Below are 20,495 nucleotides of genomic sequence, written 5' to 3'. Positions count from 1 at the left end.
TCTGCAATCTGATGTTGGGGGCAGGCAGGAGAGAAGACTCCATCCTTTAATGATTTTTCCATGTCTCAGTGCCTGAGAGCAGCAAGAAGCCCCCACACCACGCAGAAGAAACCTGCACAGCCCAAGCTCACCTGTGCACACCACAGACAGGATGCCCTGAGTGTTTTGGGCAGGAATGTCGGGGTTCAAGGTGGATGAAATGGGAATGCTACCAGGCAGCAAGGACGTACAGAGACCCAGGGAGCACATCTCCATGAAAAGGCAGGATGTAACTGTTCATCCTGACCTGGTTTTGCAGGTTGTTAAAGCATGGCACAGGATAGATGTCAGTCTTGTGTGCTCGTGCAGATCCAAGTGGCACTGAATCTGCCTGCTAGCTGCCCACACCCTGGCAAGAAGCAAACACATACAAATTGCTTTGCCAGATTTCCAGCTAATTCAAGTCACTGAGGAACACATCTGTGAAGGGTCCCTCTGTGAGCCTTTGAGCCTTTGAACAGAGTGCTGTAAGTTTCATACCCCACATTTGTCTCTAGCTCCCAGCAGTTTGCTCACAGAGTAGCCAAGGCAGCAGGGAAAGCAGGTGAACAAAGATGACTTGAAAAACACTCTGCTGTGGCCACAGGTCCTCTGGGTGTAGGGACTGCTGATGCTTTGGGTGACACTCTCAGGTAACTTGTGTGAAGGAGAAGTCCTTGTGTCCCTCTCCAAGTGAAGCTGGCTGCATGCAGAGGAAGCTTGGCAAGTGCAGCAGCACAGCTGTAAGGGAGATATTATGTGGTACCCAGCCCAGATGACTCCAGAGCAATCCCTAATGCTCATGGAGCTGCTGGTGCTGATGGAGGAGCAGAGGAAGGCCAAGGCATAACTAAGTAGCCCCCCTGAGAATGTCATTGCACAGTGTCATTCCTCATGTGTGGAGCCCATCGCCGTTCCCCTGCTCCCAGAAATCACTGTTTGGGCAGTGGCAACTCAGTGACAGCACCAGCATTTGTCCCAGGATCACTGCGGTGGCTGTGGGAAACAGCATATTTTGGGACATGATGCTGTGAAAACATCTACTCTCTTGAATAAAGGTACCTGGCTACACAAACCATAATGTCAGGACTATATGTCGCAGAGAGAGGTCTGGACTTTCAGATTAAGGCCTTGCTAGTTCCCAGAAGTGCAAAGAAAAGATTTTGCAAATCTGAATCCTGCTTCCCTTGGTAAAAAAATAATATTGGAAAACATTCAGTGAGCCAGAATTGCCTAGAGAAAAAAAAAAAAAAAAAAAAAAAACAACAAAAAAAAACCTGGGGAGCTGCAACTAAAGCAGCACAGAGTTAAAAGATTTTCTCAATAAACATTCCTGAGTTCATATTTTTAAAAGCGAAGGATCTTCAAGTCTGGGGGGGGAAAAAAAAAAGCAAAGGTGGCGTGTAGTTCAGAGATCTGGATGGAAACAAGTTGGTTTTTTGGTTTTGTCTGCTGTACCCAGTGGTGCGTGTAGACATGCTGAAAAGGAGAACTCAAGGCAGTGTTTTGGGAGGAAGGTGACAGCCTCCCTCTTGTCTGCAAGCCTCCATCTTGCCTTTGCTGGCAATTCCAGCTGGACTTTCTGCTGTCATGCCTGAGTTTGGCCTCCACTGCTGCAGCAATGCCTTTTCTGTGCAGGTAAAAGGGGCACCTGGCACTGAGCTGTGGGCGAGGGGACCTGTCCGTAGTTCTTGTTCCTGTCTTGTGCCCTGGCTTCAAATGATCTCACTGTGTGGTCTGCCTCACCCAGTCCTTGCTTAAATCTCTCTGCTGGGTGAGAGGGCTGGAGTACAGACTCAAATCTGCCCAAAGGAAGCAGGCAGGAGCGTGATTCCCCCCGGGACTGAGCCTGCCTTTCTGAGCCTGCCTGAAAGGCTGCACCAGGCACACAACACACTGGACAGGCTCTGAGTAGTGCTTCAGTGCCCCCACAAGTGATCACACATCCTCTCGGCCTCGCCAGTGACACAGGGCTCATCCATCATCTGCACCGAGGTGTGAAATGCTGCCCTGGACACCAGCCTGGGAATACCTCCCTGGCACATTCCCACTGTCTCTGGGCCACAAAGATCCTTCTGTGTTGCTGGGAGGAGGGAGGTTATAGGTTACTCTGCCAGCACAACTGAGGGTCCAACGTGAGAACAAAGGACAAAGACCTACATCTAGTGGAGCTTCCTGTTCCAGCAGAAAACATCATGGACTTGCAGGGGTTCAGGGTTCAGCACTGCTGCTGGAGTTAGGTACTGCCCCTTAGACAAAGCCTGTTTTCTCTCTTTGCAGGGAGAGACACGGGGGAGTCCACCAAGAGCTGGGAATGGCCCCTGCCTGTTGTGTTCTGTGTGTCAGTGCCTGCGGGGGCAGCAGCAGCAGCTCCTCAGGTGGATGTCTGAGCCATCAAAAATCCTTACTGCCCAGTAACACGAGCCAGGCTGGGGTGCTCCTCTGGAGCTGAGACTGAGAATGGCCTGAAAGTCTTTGTATCTTCACAATTTTATTATCACAAAGGTTTCAGAAACAGCAAAAACCAACCCCTAATGTTGCAAAGCTCCAGAATTTATTTGTCCTTGTCCAGTAGTTATTTGAGCTGACTATTTCCTGCCTTAGAAAGCCACCCAAAGGAGGTTCAGAGGGAGGCTTTTGCCAGGGTTTGACAGTGGTGGGGCAGGGGTGAGCTGACTATTTCCTGCCTTAGAAAGCCACCCAAAGGAGGTCAGAGGGAGGCTTTTGCCAGGGTTTGGCAGTGGTGTGGCAGGGAAGGCAGGCAGACACCAGCTTACCCCATTCCAAGTGGTCTTGGTGCAGCACTGGCCTCGACTCGTGATGGGCCTGGACCCAGCAGAGCGTGGCTTGATGAGTGATATTGCTACAAAGCACATTAGTCTGCTGAGATTAACACATTAGTCTGTAGTTATTAATCACTAACTACACCTCCTGAGGCAACTGAATCAGCAGAGAGCATATAATTAAACCCAATTTTAAACATTCTTCTAGAATTCTCTGCCTGGAAGAAAGAAAGAGGGCAGTGATGATGAAAGGTGGTGAAGGTTTGTGTGAACATTGAGTCTATTTTAATAGTACTCAGTCCTGCCTGCTACCATCACATTTCAGTGCAGAGCTATTTAATATGTTGTCAACAGTGGCCTTTCTTTTTTTTTTCTTTTCTCTCACCATGAAAAACAATGATCCCAAAGCATTGTTCAAATGAACACTTTAAGTAAAGAAGGAAACAAAGCCTTAAACATCAGAGGGAACAAGGAATATGTGATCAATATTTGTGGATTGAAGTGCTTCTTCTGTACCTGGCAAAGAATTTGTGCAACAATTTCTCAAGAAGCCTTCTGTGTTCTGTTCAGGCAGGCATGGACTTCTTGGGTGAGGTCAGCTGCAGCTGCCTTTTTAGTGTTTCTTAATAAATCCCTTCTTAATTAGATGTTCTTCTGGATAACTTGCAGCTCTAAAGCTCAGAGGAATTTTAATCAGTTCAGCCTCTTTTGGGTGAGGATTACATTAGATGTATCCATACATCCATGCTGACTGGCCATTTGGTGATGGATCTGTTTGACCTGCAGGATCTCCAGAGGAAACATGGCAATGATCAACCCAGCACACAGCAAGTCAAGGCTGGGAGATTACCCTTCAAGGCTGGATGTGCTGAAACTGTTCCTGGTATCAGTACAGTGTTTGTGACATTCCTCAGTATCCTCTGGCAATGGCCTTGGCCCTTGTTCAAGGCTGAGTGACTCCTCTCAGCAGCAGGCACACACAGGACACTCAGCATTCCCTGCAGGGGAGGTGGCAGATGTTTGGCTGGATTTCCCTTCAGCTTTGAGCCTGCCTGTCTCTATACCTGCTGCTCAGCCTCAGAACAATGAACACTTGGGGTGTGGAGCCATGTGGAATGGCAGGTAGTGGGGAGGGGAATGCCTGACTCAGGATCTCCTTTGTTTCCCCTCTCAGGTGTAAAGGGTCCCCAGCTGGGCTAATGGCACAGCCACAGCGGGGCTGGTGCTGCTGAAGCCAAGGACCAGCACGGTGGTGAAAGTGAGGATGAAGGTGAGGGCAGCCTGCAGAGCTCTGGGGAGTGGTGCCACTGCTCTCTCTGCATGCTGGCTCTGCCCTGCTTCCCAAAACATGCCCCCTTCCCTCCATAGCTTTTGGGGGAAACAGCTGTGGCAGCAAGACCCCTGTCCCTTGTCATTAGCCCAGTCAGCCTAGCCCATGCTTCCTTCTGGGCAGAGAAAACACAGTTATTATGCAGTAAGCCCACATTCCCAGTCTTTATGTTTGAGAACTGTGTGATCCAAAAGCACAACACAGGAAAAATCTGATGTTCACTGTGCAGAGGCTGGAAAGGCAGCAGCAACTAAAGACAATCTCCAACATTCATGCCTAATGCTGACCTCAGACCTCTGCCAGCAAAACCAAAGTAAATCCATTAGAGAGATTTACAAGCACAAAAAAGCTTTCACTCAAGTGCTTAACTTGGATGTCCTGCCTGCAGCCAGGCCTCTGCAGTACTGCTGCTCTTACATCCCCACCTGCTTCCAGCAAATAGGACACATCCTTTGCTTGGATGGTGACTGCTGAAGCAGCAAGGTAGCTCCTCATGCCAGCTGCCATCAGACAACACCTATGCTGCTCAGAATACATCCTTGAATTTCCTTCCAGCCCTTCTTGTAACTCTGTGGTCTTGGGTGGCTGCAAAGAGGAGCAGCTTGGGTGGTGTTACAAAGGTATAAATCTCTTCTCACTCAGTGAGATCAAAATTAGGCTATTTGGGGCCAAATTATTTTACCAGCCTAACTTGGCAGGGCTTCATTGCCTTCTGTAAATGAAGATGGCCCTTTGCATTTATCCCATCAGATGGGTGGCTAATTGCTTGGCATTCCTTGAAGATATGAACAGACGGCAGCAAAACTGATAATTCATCTCCGCTGCTCTCAGGAGAGAAGGAGCAGATTTTTGCATCCACTCCTGTTATGCACTTGGGCAGTGCAGTTTTCCTGTCCAATGGCTGAGGTGGAAGACAGCTTTTGTTTCAGCAAGGAGAGATTTCTCCATTGCTGAGTGTCCAGGCCATGGTGCAACATCAAGGCACTCTTAGGATACTGTCACCTCAAAACCCCTCCTCCTGTCCCTCTTCTGGTGGTCTCATTTTTGACCATTTCAATTTCTAGACCAAACCTACACCTGGCCAGTTCATGCCACATTTGTTCTCATGTGACACTGCTCTCTAGTTCCAATCAACCTGATTCCCTTGTGCTCTTCACAAGGAGAACAAACAAAATTTATTTGAATTCTTCCCATTAAATAAGCTCTTCAGTCCTGTCCCTGGCATGTGCACCTTGCTAAGTCCCTTCTCATTTGGCATCATTCTCTTTGGCAAACCTGATGAAGGTTTGTGTCATTAAGCATTCCTTGGCTTTCACATAGCCATATCTTTCACAGGAGATACTCCCAGCTAATTACTCTCACATCCTGAGGCTCTTGTTCCCAACTTATGAGCTTCCAATTTACAGCATTGCTTTTGCCCACAAGCCTGCACCTACTGGAAGGCATGCCCCTCTGCCACCACCACCAGTCTCCCCAGCTGTCACTGCCAGAAACAGCCAGCTTCCCACAATATGAACCATCTGCCTGTCCTTCACAACTGTCAGAGCATGCCACCACTCCTGCTCCATGTCAAGAACATCCAAAAGCACTCAGGAGAGGATATGTAAAGCCAGCTCCTGAATTCCTCTAGCACTACCTCCTACCTGCTGGTTTGGCCCTGAAGTACCAAGACTGCTTTTTCTTTTCCTTGCTGAGCAGTGCATCACAGAAAGCACAGGCCAGCCCAGCATAGCTGCTTTTCACCCTGGTGAGGGTTGAAGGTTTTTATTTTATTTCATTCCTGCTTACCTTTGAATGGGTTCTTTCTTTTAAAACTTTTCTACCTTGAACCAAGACACAAAGGTGCTGAATACACTGCTGTAAGTACACAAGAATACTTGTAACACTGCTTAGAAACCTATAACCTAGACCAAAATATTTACTCCAAGTGTTGTTTAAACTCCTGAAAAAGGTAACTCCAAGTTGAAGCCTTGTGTTTACCAATTTCAAAATCTTATGAAGTAAGAAAATGCTGGAAAGGAAATAAAACTGTTTTGCCTAACAAATCTGTCTGAAGTCACAGAAGCCAGCAGTGATTTACATTGTTATTGAGATTACTTCTTGCAGTATGCACTGCCAAATCTACATTCCACAAGCACTGATATTTTAGGTTAGTGCAAAACTCCTTCTTTTGTTTCCCAAACCCAGACATTTCTTCCAACTGCCGATCTTTCTGTGTTCCACACAGACCTTTTAGTGATAAAAAGGGGAAAAACAGAAGTATTCTCATGCCCAGGATACAACAGAAAGCGGCCCCACTGTAGTCTAGTTCAAAATCCCTCCACTGCACTTCGTAGAGACAAATTTTAATAAATTTACATTTATTGAAAATATCACATTAGCTTTTATTTTGCTTATTTGCCCCAGTGCACAATTAAGCTATTTGAAATGTAAATTGTAATAACAGAACTGCAAGCAGCTTCATAAAACGAAAGACCAAATACACTTGTAACATGATCAGACTGTTTTTAATCTGGTGGATAAGGAACAGTGGGGTGGAAGGGAAAAATCTGTTTTAGGGTCCAATACACAACCTATCTTCTTGTTTCAACACATACATCTGTTATTAAAAGCCACTGTTTAGCAGTGTAACATGCACCTCAAAAATTGACAATGTGGGACATCATCCATTAAATATACTATTTGTAGATGAGAATCGTTAGGGATGGGAAAAGGATCAAAAGAAGAAGAAAAGCACCAGGGCTCCACAGCCCTTCTAGAACCAAGTACTTTGCAGGGAGAGTGTAATGCCATTTGTCAGCTCTACTGCGCCATGCTGTGAGGACGAGCGTTTGGTCCATTTCCCGCATGTCTGCCGTAGAAATGCACTTCTTTGGGAAAGGGCTTTGCAAGTGTGGGGCTACCTCACACCCCCAGCTTGTTGGCCTGGGTGAGGACAACCTTGAGCACTGGCATGAAAGCAGAGGTCTCGCTGAAGTTGCTGGTGCTGACGATGTGTGTGTGGATGTTCAGTCCCTCCTGGTAGTTGCGGGTTTCGATGCTTTTCACGATGTTGTGCAAGCCACTAATGATGGTTGGAGAGAGCTGAAAGAAAGGCAAGGCAGGTCAGCACAAAGGAAAAACTAGAAAAAGAAATTCTCTTCTTTTTCTAGAAGAGAGTGTGGCACTTAAAAAGAAAAGAGTGAGGCACTTGGCTCTCAGGAAGGTTCCTTTCTTTGGAGATAAGACATCTTCAGAGCTGCACCACATTGGGAACAGTCACTGGAAAGTCTAACAAAAGACTTCAACCAGAATGGATCTTCTCTGCAGTACTGCTATGCCCTGCAAGCCTTCCCTGGCAGCCCCTGGATGCAATTCCCTGGGGTGGCAGACCTGCTGTGACACACAGAAAAAAACTACTGAGCTTTTACCTTTGGGTAAGGTTAATTGCTCAGCAAACATGGCCTGACAACAAGAGGATTACATCACTCTAATCTTAAGGTACTAAGACATTTAAGCACAGTCCTTTATTCTGCCAAAGCCTCCTGGAAGGCTTTGGAAAAATGACCAGATCTTCAAAAGTACTTGCACATCTGCCTTCCAGTGAAGTCACTGAGCCTCCAAAAATCTAAGTCCCCTGGGTTCTGTTGTGACCCCAGGCTGTGTGTCTCAGCTCCTGCCTGGAGCAGAGAAATGGTTCCTGCTGCTTTGCTCTTTGCACAGCCTCTGCACAGCACCATAAAACTCATGACATGATCCCAAAACAATGCTGCAAAGTCTGCACAGGCATGTGGGGCCAGGCACAGTAACTGGCTGCTTTCTAAGAAATCCATGCAAACTTCCAAAAAACAGATGTGGAGCACACTTCGAAAGAAAAAATGAGCTCCAGCTACATACTGCAGAAGTAGTATTGCACCAATGAAGTCTTTGGCCATAAGTGATTGAGGGGTGGGGGGAAGTAAAACAGAACTTACTGTCTGTTCCCTAAGTTTGTCATACAGAAACTCCAGGCGTTTATTTGCATCATCCAGTTTCCTCTTGGTTTGCTGCAAGACAAATAAATACATCAAAGGACAGTGATTTTTAGAATCCCAAACCAATCTTATATCATTGCAAACGGGTCCAGGCAGGACATCAAAATCCTTTCTCAACGACATTTTCCTAACACATCATTTGGATTCTTTGTTCTGTACTCTTCTCCCCTGATTTTGCGAGGAAAGACCACATGACTGTAGTTCTCCACATGTAAACACTTCAGCTGTCTACAGAAAACTGCAGAGGTGCACCCCAAAAGCCATTTCTCATTTGCAAACCCCACTGGCTTAGCTGTAAGAAAAGTGACAGAATTCTGACTTGCAGCACGATTTTTCTTCCTATGGTTCACTGAAAAGCATAGTGACAACTGGATAAAATTCTTACTCAAATGAAGTACCCAGCAACATTAGTAAGAGCTTAAGGGCACATGCAGATTCTTCAGTTCTAAGTGTGTACAACTCAGTCATCATTTATGACAAAACCTAATTATATTTTTCCTCATGTGATTAGTAAAGCCAGCAGTTTGTCTGTAAGTTTTTAGTGTCAACATTAAAACTAATAGCCTAACCCAATCTGTCCTTACAGACACTTTGTGCTTCCATGACTTTTATAAAGTAAACCTCCCACTGATGTGCCTGGAATTATTTTGCCACCAAAGGCTTTTAAAACAACCACAGCACATTCCACCTGGGGCTGCAGCTGCTGGAGAAATGAATTTTTATCCACTTTTTTTTAAAAAACAACATTTAAAATTGTATATTTTACTCCAGAGTACTAAAGCATCAAGGTTACAATTGCAGGAGCACAAAAAAGCTGGTCAACAGCAGTAGGAATGGCATCAATGCACCAGAGTAATCCATCTTCACTTAGGATAACTGCCATTTTCCCTGGTAAGTGGAAATGTTTCTCTGGATTAAGTAACGTCTGTGCATCAATCCATCTTCACTTAGGATAACTGCCATTTTCCCTGGCAAGTGGAAATGTTTCTCTGGATTAAATAAAGAATTTGCCTGGAGAAAATAAAGCCTGTGGGAATGCTCTAGCTGAAGGGTGAAGACCAACTGCTGGCTGCTTGCTGTGCTAGAAATTAGGGAAAGCTGTTCAGATGGCACAAAGGAGAACACAGCACATGGATCATGGGCCACATGCAGAAACTCCTCAGCAGCAGTTATGTCATAAAGGAACTGAGATATCCAAGGAAAAAGTACCCCAGGAGGAGCAGGTAGGAAACCCCCAGTTCTTTTGGACTGCCTAACTCTCAGATGCATGACCACACAACATTAGTTTCAAAACCCATTAAAAGGTGCAGAAGCTACTTTCATTTTACAGATGGTCAGCTAGGACAGAGAGGAACAAATTGTGTCTAGGAAGCAGCAAGACATCTCTCCAGCCAAAGTAATTAGGCAGAAGTGCAAACTGGTTGTTCTCCTCATTCTGTAGCTCCTGTTCCCATTCTCCCCTTCAGAATGTAATAGCTGAGCAGTGCCTGTATTTGCTCTGACAACAACTGATGTGTACAGTCAGGGTGGTGTCTCTTGTCTCTGTGGGCTGAAACACTTTCACTGCCTAAAAATATCAGAGACTTAACAAGAAGCAAGCAAAATGTGTTGGCAGAGTAGAAAAGCAATCCCCAGGTTAGGTTTGAGTGGAATGCTTTTGCCTTCTCTGTCTGTCTGGGGGAAGGGGCACTTAGAGGAAGAGAAGGTCAAAGGGAATGCAGAATACACTATATATATATATATATATATATATATATATATACACACATACACACAGACATATATAAGCACTCTACAGCCTTAAAATAAAGGATTTTGAGCAACTGTGTGATACTGAACCGACAGCAGCATGAGTCTGTGCTGCTGACCAAGCAAATTCAGTGCACAAAGCCCTCTGCATGCCCCCAACACCACCTTTTAGCATGTGGCAGACATGAGCTGAAGAGTCAGCAGCTGGGCTTTGTGGGGCCACGTTATTTACTGGCCATCAGAAATAAATGAGAAGCTTTGGGAGGGATAGCTCCAGGGTACTGGCTGCCGTGGGAAATGTTTTTCCTATGCAGCTCCAGTGGTTGTGTTAAAGCTGTTAATCCTCCCTTTCCCAGGTACCTGCTGTTTCCCTTTGAGAGGAGTTTGTTACCAGAACTCACAAGTCACAGAAATCACCTACCGGATCGGAGGCAGACAGCAGGCACCTCTGGATGAGAGCTTCAAACGTGGTCTTCAGAATAAGGTGCTCCTCAGGGATGGGCTTCTTGGTGATCTTCTCTGTTGGCAGTGCCTGCACGTGCTGAGCAACAGAGAACAGGTGAGGCTTTTCCAGGTCACTGTGCCCACATGTTGTTCTCAGCTAAACCGAGTGGCATGATTACCTAGCTTGGCACAACTCCTATTTCTTCCCTGTGGGTGTGTGGAGGTGACTTTACCAGCACCTGCTGTTGCTCCCTCTGGGAAGCTGTGAAAGTTGCAGGAGGAAGCAGCTTGTTGGCCCATACTGACTAAAGGATTAATGGCATCTAGGTGGAAATTACAGTAGCAAAATGCCAGCAGGGTGTAAAGCCAGTGCCTAGAAACTCCACAGTACACTTTGCAGCTACAAGAAAAGCCTGGACAGGCTCTGCAGATGGACAAACCAACCCATGCAATGCTGGGGCTACATTACCTGGATGGCATTGCCAATCGGGGCTCCTGGGGCCCCCTCCGTGCTGGGTTTGGAAACAGTGGGTGCCATGGTGGATGGCCCCAGGGGCTGGGCAGCAGGCTGGAAGCCCCCCTGCAGCACCATCTGCCCTGCAGGGAGGTGTGGAGGCTGGAAGCTGGGCGCACTGCTGGGCACAGCTGGAACCTGGGGCTGCTGCATCTGGGACTGCGGGTCGGCCAGCGGGTTCATGATGGGGGCGGTGATGGGGACTGGGGGCAGGAAGTTGTCAGGCACCTGGGGAAAACAACAGGGCATTTATGTTGGTGTGGCTGCTGCAGGCACTGCACAACACCCAGCTCTTACAGACTTCCCAACCCACAGTAACTGGGAGCGCTGGATACAGAAATAACAGGGGCAGACAAGACAGCATTTCACTCTGGCTGACCCAACCCAGCCCTCTGTGCACAGCCCAGCCTGCCCCTGACCACAAGAGCTGAGTGCAGCCACCTCGAATCACAGCCACTCTCCCTCCAAACCAAAGGTCTGGCACACCAGCACTATTAGAAGAGAAAACTAACCCACACCTACATCTATTCTTACTATTGGGTCATTATATTTAGACTTTTGTGTCTCACTTTCAAGGGTGTATTTTTGTCCATGCAGTACAGTACGTAGGTCACAGCCAGCAGCATGCCCCAGTAAAGCTTCTGAAAGCCTTTCAGGCTTCTGGCACACAGGTCTGCACTAAGGCAGATTACCAGGGCATTTCAGAGTCATCCTTGAGCATCTGCCAGTCCTTACACAGGGGTGTTTCACAAACATTTGGTACAGGGAAGGAACAACAAAATGAGCTACTGGCCTCTGCTACACATCATGCAGGAATCAAAACAACAGAAAGGGCTTCCATGGGAATGTGCACATTTCTTCAGGTGTGCATGGAGAAAAAAGGGAAGATGACAGAACCCTGAATGAATGATGCTAGACTTGAGCTAGTGATTTGGGACAGCCAAAAAAAAAAAAAATTCCCAATCAGCAACAAAATCAATTATAAAAGAAATTAATCACAACAATAAACTTTTGAGTGGTGAATAAGTTCTTAGGAGGAAAACAGCTGAAAATTATGGCTTGAAATGCCAGGTATTTCTTCTATTTTATAACAGTCCATGTGGTGAGTCATTTTAGAACATACTAAACCACTCCTTAGACAGTGGACAGAAGGGAAACAAACATAGAAACATGACTGACAGATTTGTTAAATACCCAAGAGGGAATGCAACAAACACATTCCTCATTTAGAAGGAGCCAACCCGCAAGCCTTGGCTATGGCAGAAATTCTGGCTGTGACACACACACACAACAGAAGCAGCAAGAGCCCCCTGTGCAGAAGGCTGCTTCTTGAGCTCTCTGCTCCAGCAGTTATTCTGACACTAAGAGTTCTCTATCCAACCTCCAAAAGCTTCTTTACTTGGAACTGCACCAACCAAAACCCAAAAGATAAGGAAGACTTCTGCCTTTGCCTTCACCCAGACCTTATTTTGGCTGCTCTAATGTTTTGTTTTCCCCACACTTTACATGCTCCAGACTAACTCTTGCCTCTCAGGGTCAGAGAGTGGTGGATAACACTGGCTGCTGTGGAGACACTCCAGCCTCCAGCAGCACCAGGGGATGGAAAGGCTTGCTCTGCTCCGTGCCAAGTGTTCCCAGTTATCCTGCCCTACTGCAATTGAAATCCATTTTGCAAAACTACATTATCTCCATCATGGAAATTGTCTTACTCTCAACAGATCTCTCAGGGTCAGACCCTTAATCAGGATAAATTGCTTTCAGCTCCAGCAACATCAATAATCTACAACAATTTGCACAGCCTCCTCATTTTGCCTAAGTACCATCTCCTGCAAAACTCTGCTGCTTTACTGCAGATGAAAACAGTTGGAAGTATTTGCTTCAAACCACAAGCAATGTTGTTATTAACAACCACAACTTCAGCAAAAACCATCTCTTTAGAGGCTTAGACATTTGGAGAGGGATAATGCATATTAGAGAGACATAAAGGCCATTTCTGCTCATGAGATGCAGCTTTTGATTGTTTGTTGCTATCCCTTCTCTTCCCTTCTCCTGCCAACAGGTTTCCCAGGAGCAGCTTAAACTATTGTTTTTCAAGGGATCAGCACTCAGTTGTGTTGAGGTAGGACTTCCTAGAGTACCTTCTTCTTCTTGGCAGCTCTGTTGAGGGTGGGAGGGTCATTCCAGCCGTTCTGGGGCCCTGGGACAGAAAGAGAACAGAGACTGTAAGTACCTGGGAAGAGGGCAGTGATGCCTTCTTAAGCTCAGCTGGGCCAGATCCACAGCATGGCTCTGCTGGCAGAGCCTGCCCTGAGCTGCCTGCTCCCTTCCCTGAGGGCCAGAACATCTCCTGTGCCAGCCAGAGCCTCCCAGCATCCCTCCATCAGACCCTTTGGGCTCCATGCCCACCGGGTAAGGTTTGGGATCTTGACCAGCTGTTCCCAAGCTAATAAGTTAATTATTAACCTTTTCTTCCCTTGCAGGAAAAAAGAGCTTTGAGCAGACATGCCTTTGAAGAGGGCCTACCATGCCCCAAAAAGCTCTGCTACACAGACTGTGTATGCGAAGAGAGCTTATCCAGGACATCTGTACATGAAGTTCCCCAGCCACACCACACAAAAACAAGAGGCATAAGAGGCCTTAAGCATTTCAGGCCAGGTTTACCCAGTCACCTTGGAAACACAAAGAGCCATAAACCCAGCTGTCCCCTGCCAGCTATAGCATGGTTTTGGGGGCTTTGCACCCCCAAATCAGAGCAGAGCTGCTTGAGCACAGTGGAAAAATCTGACTTTCTGCACCAGGGGTGATTTGTTCGAAACTGGAAGCACAGAGGCTGTGTGAGCAGGTTCACTCCCAGTCTGGGGTGCTGCTCTGCACCAACCTTGTGCTTCCCCAAGAAAGCAAGCCCCCTGCAGCTGTGAGATTTGCACCCAAAGCTCCCACCAGTGCATCAGAAAGAGCTGCCCAGGGAACTGGGCCCATGGCACTGCACCCAGCCACCCCTGTAACCAGGATCCATTGCACAAAGCCACAAAAAGCCAACAAAACCAAAGCCCTGCTCCATGGACTTTTTCACCACAGTGTTTTTCACTTAGCAGATGATGAATTTACCTTAGCACAGGTTAACATTTTACTGAACAGGTTACTGCAGAATTTGCTCAATTTATCTGAAAAGTCATTTGCTCCCAGGCTTTTGTCAAGCAAGTTCCACATCCAGAGCAAGTTAAAGGGGTAAATGGAAAACTATTCAAAACCCCTTTCACGGCTGCTTTCTCTTTAACCAAAGGCAGTGCCATCTCCTGGCAGCCTCCTCTATTCCTCCCTATCCAGAAAATCCCAGAGTATTTCAGATACAGGGAGTCTAACTGATAGGAATAGGATATTAAGAAAATCTCCCAGACAGTTACTGCTGTTAATTTCCTGGAATAATTTGCATTAAAAAAGCACAATATTTAAAAAGAGTTTGTTTCTGTGGTTAAAAACTCCAGATATATTGTTATTGGTTTCAATTAAGGAATTAAAAATCAATTTGATTAAAGTCTAATTGGCAAACAGCATCACACAATGTTCTGTAAAGAACATTCGCATAATTGATGTCCGTTCAATTAATTTCATGTAGTGGCTGTAATTATTTTCAGGTTAGGTGGTACCTAGTTCACCTGTGAAGGGAGAGGCCTGGTCTTGAGATGGTAGACTTTCTGCAGAAAAATGCAAAGATAACTAAAAAAATGTTTTTCTTCAAAAATAATAAAGCAGTTGGCCTTTAATTTTTGACCAGCAATTTAGTTTCACAACATGCATCAGCAGAAAAAAACACCTAACCAAATTGCAATGCCAGCTTGGAGACAAGTCATTTGTTCAAACCCCCCATTAAATTACTTTTGTCCATCTTCCCCCAGAACAAGCTGTTGCTCTTTCCATGCAGTAAATCAGTGTTTCTAGTTTGTAACAAACGTTGCAGCGTTCTGGCCCTTTTTCCTCCCTCCTCTGACGTTCTCATTTTCTATTCCAGTGCAGCTGACAGCTCATTACTCTTAGCCACAATCTTCTCAACACCATTTTATCATTCCAGAAAGCTTTTCAAGGGATGCTTGAAAGTACCTGACTTTAAGGTGGATCTCCCAAGTACTTTCTCAGACCAAGGCACGCTCTGAAATGCACACAGCCCAGCAACAGGAGTATGTTCACACATCAGCTTTACACTCACACACACACACTGCCTGCTCAGACTGAGCAACAAACCCAAATGGCAAAATGTAGCCAAGAAAGCCCTCACCATTCCAAAGAGGAAAGGAGCTTTGGGGATGAGATAACTCCTGTCCCTGGGGCTGGCCTGCTCATAGTTCTGGTGAAACCCTTCCTTTAGCCCAGGATTGGTCTATTGCATTTTCAAACAAGATTCAAGATGCTGAAAATTAGAACTCCCTTGAAAGCAGGTTCTAAGATCTAACACAAAATGAAGTGAAAGGAGTTGAATATCAAATTAAATGTGGGCTTTTCTTGCTTACAGAAGCTTCAAGCACAGCTTAACATACTGATGTTATATGCCTTGGGAAAAAAACCCAGAATATATTTACAGAACTCTTCCTTTTTACATGCATCTGTAAATCCAAGCCAGTTCAAAGGTCAGGTGCTTTTCAAGAGTTCAGATTTGAGATTTTTTTTTCCTTCCTCCCTTATTCCTGCCTTTAAATGAGTCACAACTGCAAAGTGAAGCATGATGTTCCCAGATAAGATCATCACCACACACAAAAGCACACCACTTCGCTGCCAGGATCAGCATCACTGCACTAGAACACTCAGAGTTACAGGTGACATCTACTTCTGGCTGCAGATCTCAGTGGTTCTACAGCATCTCATGCCAAGGCATCCCCCACCAGCAGTGCAGCTGCTCAGAAAATGTGTTGGTGGTTAAGCATATTAAGCATGTGCATTGTCATTGCTGCACTTAGAAAACAAGGGTTTTTTCATTCTTGTTGGTATGCTTTCTGAAAGGTGCAATCTAAATACTGGGAGAGAACAGAGTGTGCTCTTCAGGCACACTTCGTCTTTCTTCCATAGTTCTCCAGCTGCAATCATCACTTGTGTGTATGCATGAGCCATCTGGGCTCAGCACTCACCATGCCCTGCAGTCCACCCCTGCATTTCAGCCTAAGGCTGCAGAAATCACACAGGATGCCCAAGTTTGGGTTCCTGAAGGTCTGACACTTTGTACTGGCTACCCTGCTCATCACAGCTGCTGAGAAAAACAGAAGCAGCATTGGTAGTTCTCAGAAGTTTGATAAAAAGCCTAATATGAACAACTTTTAACTCCGAAAAGAGCTTCACCCACTCTGAGCAGGCCATGTGGACTATGTCACGTCACTGCAAGAAGTGCCTGCCAGTGATGCAACTTGAGCAGTAAAATGGGTAAGAACAACAATTTTCTTGCTCCTTGCATTTATTTGGAGGTGCAGAAGCTATGCTGTCAGCATTATAATGTGTTGCTTGACATCCTAGGCCTAGAACCCTATCCAACACCTCTCCCTCCTTCCAGTTCAATAATTCCTCTGGCTTAGAGGTTCAAGTTTGACATGCCCTGTAATGTGGGGTCAGGAGAGATCACACTACAGCACCTCCAAAAACAGAACGGACTCCAAATTGGCTGCATGGTGGACGAAAAAGGCCTTTTCTCCCCTTGCAAGTGTGGCAGTCCTACACCAGTCCTATTTTTTAACATAGGCAAAAGACCACTTTTCCCCCAAACACAAGGCGATATTGTGAGCTGCCAGCCTCAAGGACACCAACAGGAGAACCTACTCATAGGATTCATAATGCCAAAGGCAAAATCCTTTTTTTGCACTGCATAACCCCTAACAGACTTTTAAAATAAGAGGGAATGACAATGGGCACATTAGCATCTGTCAGCAAAACAGATGTGCCCCAAACATCTCTCAAATCTTGCTCAGTATTCCCTGTAACCTCTTCCCAGATCCTTGACTCTTCAGCTGGACCACCTGGATGTGAAGGGTGTTCATGAGCAGGTTTAGAAAAGGACTGCTGATTCTTCCTGCACTGTCTGACATGCAAAGCTGCTGTTCCACAGGCTGCTAAGTGAAGGCACAGGTTTGCTATGGCAGGCGAGGTCACTGTCCCACAGCAGTGACACCCAGGCAGTCACAAGCAGCCACAGAGCCCCACCTCAGCAAGTGCTCTCTCACCAGGCATGCTCCAACATGCTCTTAAGTGTCAGCCACACACACATGCTTTTAATTGACATTCAGGGAAGAGACATGTGAAAGCATTTCTAAATCACTTCTGATTATCTTTTAAGGCTTTCATAACCTCAGTAAATCCCATTGCAATAAGAGGTTAAGGACAAAATAATGAAAGAGAGCTGATGCTACGGGAAATGTTTGAATTAAATATGCTGCCAATCCAGGCTTAAAAGGCTGCTCAAGAACCAGGGACATGGGCAAATCACATCAGCAAAATCATTCAGTGAGGAGAATTGAGATCATCTTGTCTGCAGCGATTAGGAAAACTTGCTCATTTTTGTACTTTGCTCTCCAGTCACAGTGCAGACTCTGACACCAACATTAAAACTGAGCCATGATCCATCCATGGCATACAACAGCCTCATAAGAAGCATGTTGTAGCATCCTGTCTTGGGCAAGACAAAAGCTCTGTGACAGTGGCAAGTCTGGCTCCACTGCTCATGCTGCTCAGCGCACCAACACAGCCCTGTCACAGATGCACAGGGCTGACAACGTGGTTTAGAAATGCTTTGAACTGATCTCTAAGCAAAAGAAAACTTTTTACAGAGCATTCACAAGGAAAAAAGTGCATATTTAAGTGAGTGGGTGAAGAGCAAACCCCTCCCTCCTCCCTGCCTGCCCCCCTGTCCAAGCGCAGACCTGTTCTCTGGGATGCAGGAAGGTCACTGGTTGCAGGCAGAGTACCTGTTGGTCCAGTAGGTAATGCATAAGCCACAGAAGTTGCTGGAGGTCCTGGCCTGCCATGCTGAAAGGATGTGCCAGAAGGAGGAACAGGGAAGGAAGAGATGGGATTCAGGCTCGTTGGGGAGGGTTGAGGCTGCCCGGGGTACAGCGGGGAGGGCATGGAGTGGGCAGGGGCAGAGGGCAGGTAGGAAGGGGTGGTGTTAGGGGCAGGGCTGGGGTAAGAGGCTGAAGCAGGGGCAGCAATAGGCTGCTGAGGCTGATAGAGAGCTGGTCCCCCAGTTCCAGAGTACTGCTGTGTGGCCTGATATGCTACAAAGAGGGAGAAAAAACAGTCAGTGAGTTCACAACAGAGCAGCAGGTTTCATCTGCCTCTGCTTCCTTCTTCACTTGACTCTCCTCTCTTCATGCCCCTACCCCCTGAAACCACTTACCTGCCCAAGCCAAATCCTGGCTCCCACAACTCTGACTGCCTAAATTCCCATCCTGCCACCAGAAGGCACAGAGAGGATGGCCTTGGCTCAAGGGACTGCTGCTCTGCCACACACACCCTCCAGCCCAGAGCCACCGTGATGCCTGGGGTGGGGCTGGACACATGGACACTGCTGTCTTCTGGACCACTGCAATCCTCACAGGGGCTCTCAGAGAAAGGAAAGCCCTGTCCCAGGTTTTCACAAAGGGAAAACTTAGACCAAGGAAATGAATATAGACTCTGGAAGGGGATGTAAGCTCACAGCCTTTCACTGTGGGTCCTGCAGCCTAATTCCATATCCTCTACCATTTTTTCTCCCTTATGCCAGTACTTTCAGTCACTGCTTTGAGTGAGACAGGGCTCTGCCCCCTTCTTCACTCCCCTCTACTACTGCCCTCATTTCCTCATCCCCTGTCCCATTCCCATGGAGCCCCAATGAGGAACAGATGGCCCAGCTGCACACAGAGGAGCTGTGTCTCTCTTTACCAGGCCTGTGCTGCTTTCCCAGGACTCAGACTTTGGAGTCTCTGACCCAGGCACAACCTTGGGCCAGGCCAGCTGAGGAGTGAGTCTGAGAGCTGTGGGGGGACACCTCAGCACAGCATGAATGTTTGACAGAGGGTGTCTGATGCCTGCACCCCACCAAGAAATAACCCTCAGATGTCATCTTGCCTTTCTCCCACCCTGCCAAGAACTCTGGGACTGGCTTGGCCTGAACACTCCGAACCACAAGAAGGGGACTCAGAGCTATCCCTGAGTTCAGGCTGGCCCACTGGGTGGGAGGGAGGGGGGATGCTGTTACTCACTCTGTGGGTACGCTGGCCGCGCTCCCGCTTGCGAGTACATGCTGTAGTTGGAAGACGTGCCTTGCTGTGGTGGCATGCTGGGGCCAGCAGCACCTGGCATAATGAACCCTGGAGGAGGTGGGTTCTCCCCCTGTCAAAGAAAAATTACAGGAAAAATGGGAGAGACAGGATTTCATTAGTAATGGTAATGCAGTGCTGAAGCAGAACTGCAGCAAAATGATGAGTTCACGTTTCAAGGCCTGAAGCCATATTCCCTGGAAGAAGGGAATCAACAGCACAGGGGCAAATGCCTCCAACCACCCCAGTGCCTTAGGGTGCCCAGCACAGCACTGAAAGCACAGCTGGATGTGCAGTGACCTCAGCAGCAAGCAGAGCAGCACACACCTGCCTGCACAAGGAAGAGCTCCCTGCCAGTGCTGCCTGGTGTTCAGGCAGCCCGAGAGCACCCTGCCATCTTCAACCAAACTAAAATGGTAACTCTGCAGCTTCTCATCTCCATGGGAAAGGGGAAAGGAAAAATCATACTTCAGATATTCCAGTGTGGGGCAAGGGCTGGGGAGACTCAGGTCACACTGAGATCCCACTCAAGATTTTCCAGTGCCACTCCTCTGGGCATTGGTGAAAAAAAGGTAAGGAGATGCAGAGGAGTAAAACCAGAGCACACATGGGAGCTGCTCCGTCCATCTATCTGTACAGACTGTGCCAAGAATATAGATTACACCAGGGGACACACTGGGGTGGAGCAGAGGCTCAGAGAGGAATAATGAAGGTTATACCTGTGTGTCAGAGGGACAGCCTGCAGGAGGATGGCTGGGAAGGGCAGTAGGAGTTTTGTTACTCCAGGTAGTGACAGTAGGGGCAATTCTAACCTGAATTGAACAAAGAAATACCAATCATGGAAAACAAAACAATAAAAAAGTCTAAAGGGTTTCACAAATCAAGATGCAAAGAAGTGAACGCAAGAAGGTTTGCATGCTGGCACTTGTAACAGCCGTAAAATCTCAGAGGAAGAAGGGAATTGCATTCAAGACAGACAAAAATCACTGGAGCCAAAGTGAATTGCAGAGTGAGGACGAAGCACAGTGTTGCAGCTGCAGTAGGCTGTGGAGCAAGTGCAGTGTTATGTGTACCAGTCAGCCAGGTCTCCATCTTTCATCACATTTTCCTACTGCAGAAGCTCCCCCCCGACTGGTCCATGACAGTGAGCATCACTAACCACAGCTGCAAGCCCCAGGTTCCATGTTAAATTCAAACATATGCCTCACACAGAAGGAGTCTGTTCAAATTGAGCTTCAGATTAATTAAAAAATGTTAAAATATAATTTTAAAAGGTTAAAAACTGATATTCAGCTCTTGCACATGCACAAATACACATCTTAATGGTAAGTGCTTCCCAGCCAGTCTCCCATAGCTCCTTTCCTCCATCTTCCT

General features: G+C 46.9%; 1 protein-coding gene across 11 annotated transcripts in view; it reads right to left on the bottom strand.

Annotated features, from left to right (window-relative positions):
- Window positions 1–6,484: 6,484 nt before the first annotated feature.
- The window catches only part of SEC31A (SEC31 homolog A, COPII coat complex component), a 41,013-nt gene continuing 27,002 nt past the window's right edge, over window positions 6,485–20,495 (bottom strand). The window contains exons 21-29 of one of the 11 annotated variants that reach the window (XM_039710411.1): window positions 19,841–19,933; window positions 19,065–19,194; window positions 17,745–18,098; window positions 14,499–14,546; window positions 12,990–13,048; window positions 10,807–11,079; window positions 10,315–10,434; window positions 8,085–8,156; window positions 6,485–7,215 (exon numbers count right to left, since the gene is read on the bottom strand). In XM_039710411.1, the coding sequence (XP_039566345.1) occupies window positions 7,036–7,215; window positions 8,085–8,156; window positions 10,315–10,434; window positions 10,807–11,079; window positions 12,990–13,048; window positions 14,499–14,546; window positions 17,745–18,098; window positions 19,065–19,194; window positions 19,841–19,933 (1,329 nt within the window). In that variant the 3' untranslated portion in view covers window positions 6,485–7,035. The remainder of the gene's footprint in view (window positions 7,216–8,084; window positions 8,157–10,314; window positions 10,435–10,806; window positions 11,080–12,989; window positions 13,049–14,498; window positions 14,547–17,744; window positions 18,099–19,064; window positions 19,195–19,840; window positions 19,934–20,495) is intronic. The other 10 variants (XM_039710412.1, XM_039710413.1, XM_039710415.1 and 7 more) reach the window with 10 other exon arrangements.

The sequence above is a fragment of the Passer montanus genome, unplaced genomic scaffold, assembly GCF_014805655.1.
Source record: "Passer montanus isolate IOZ18808 unplaced genomic scaffold, ASM1480565v1 scaffold23, whole genome shotgun sequence".
Taxonomy (NCBI): domain Eukaryota; kingdom Metazoa; phylum Chordata; class Aves; order Passeriformes; family Passeridae; genus Passer; species Passer montanus.
This window is presented reverse-complemented; position numbering and strand designations above follow the sequence as displayed.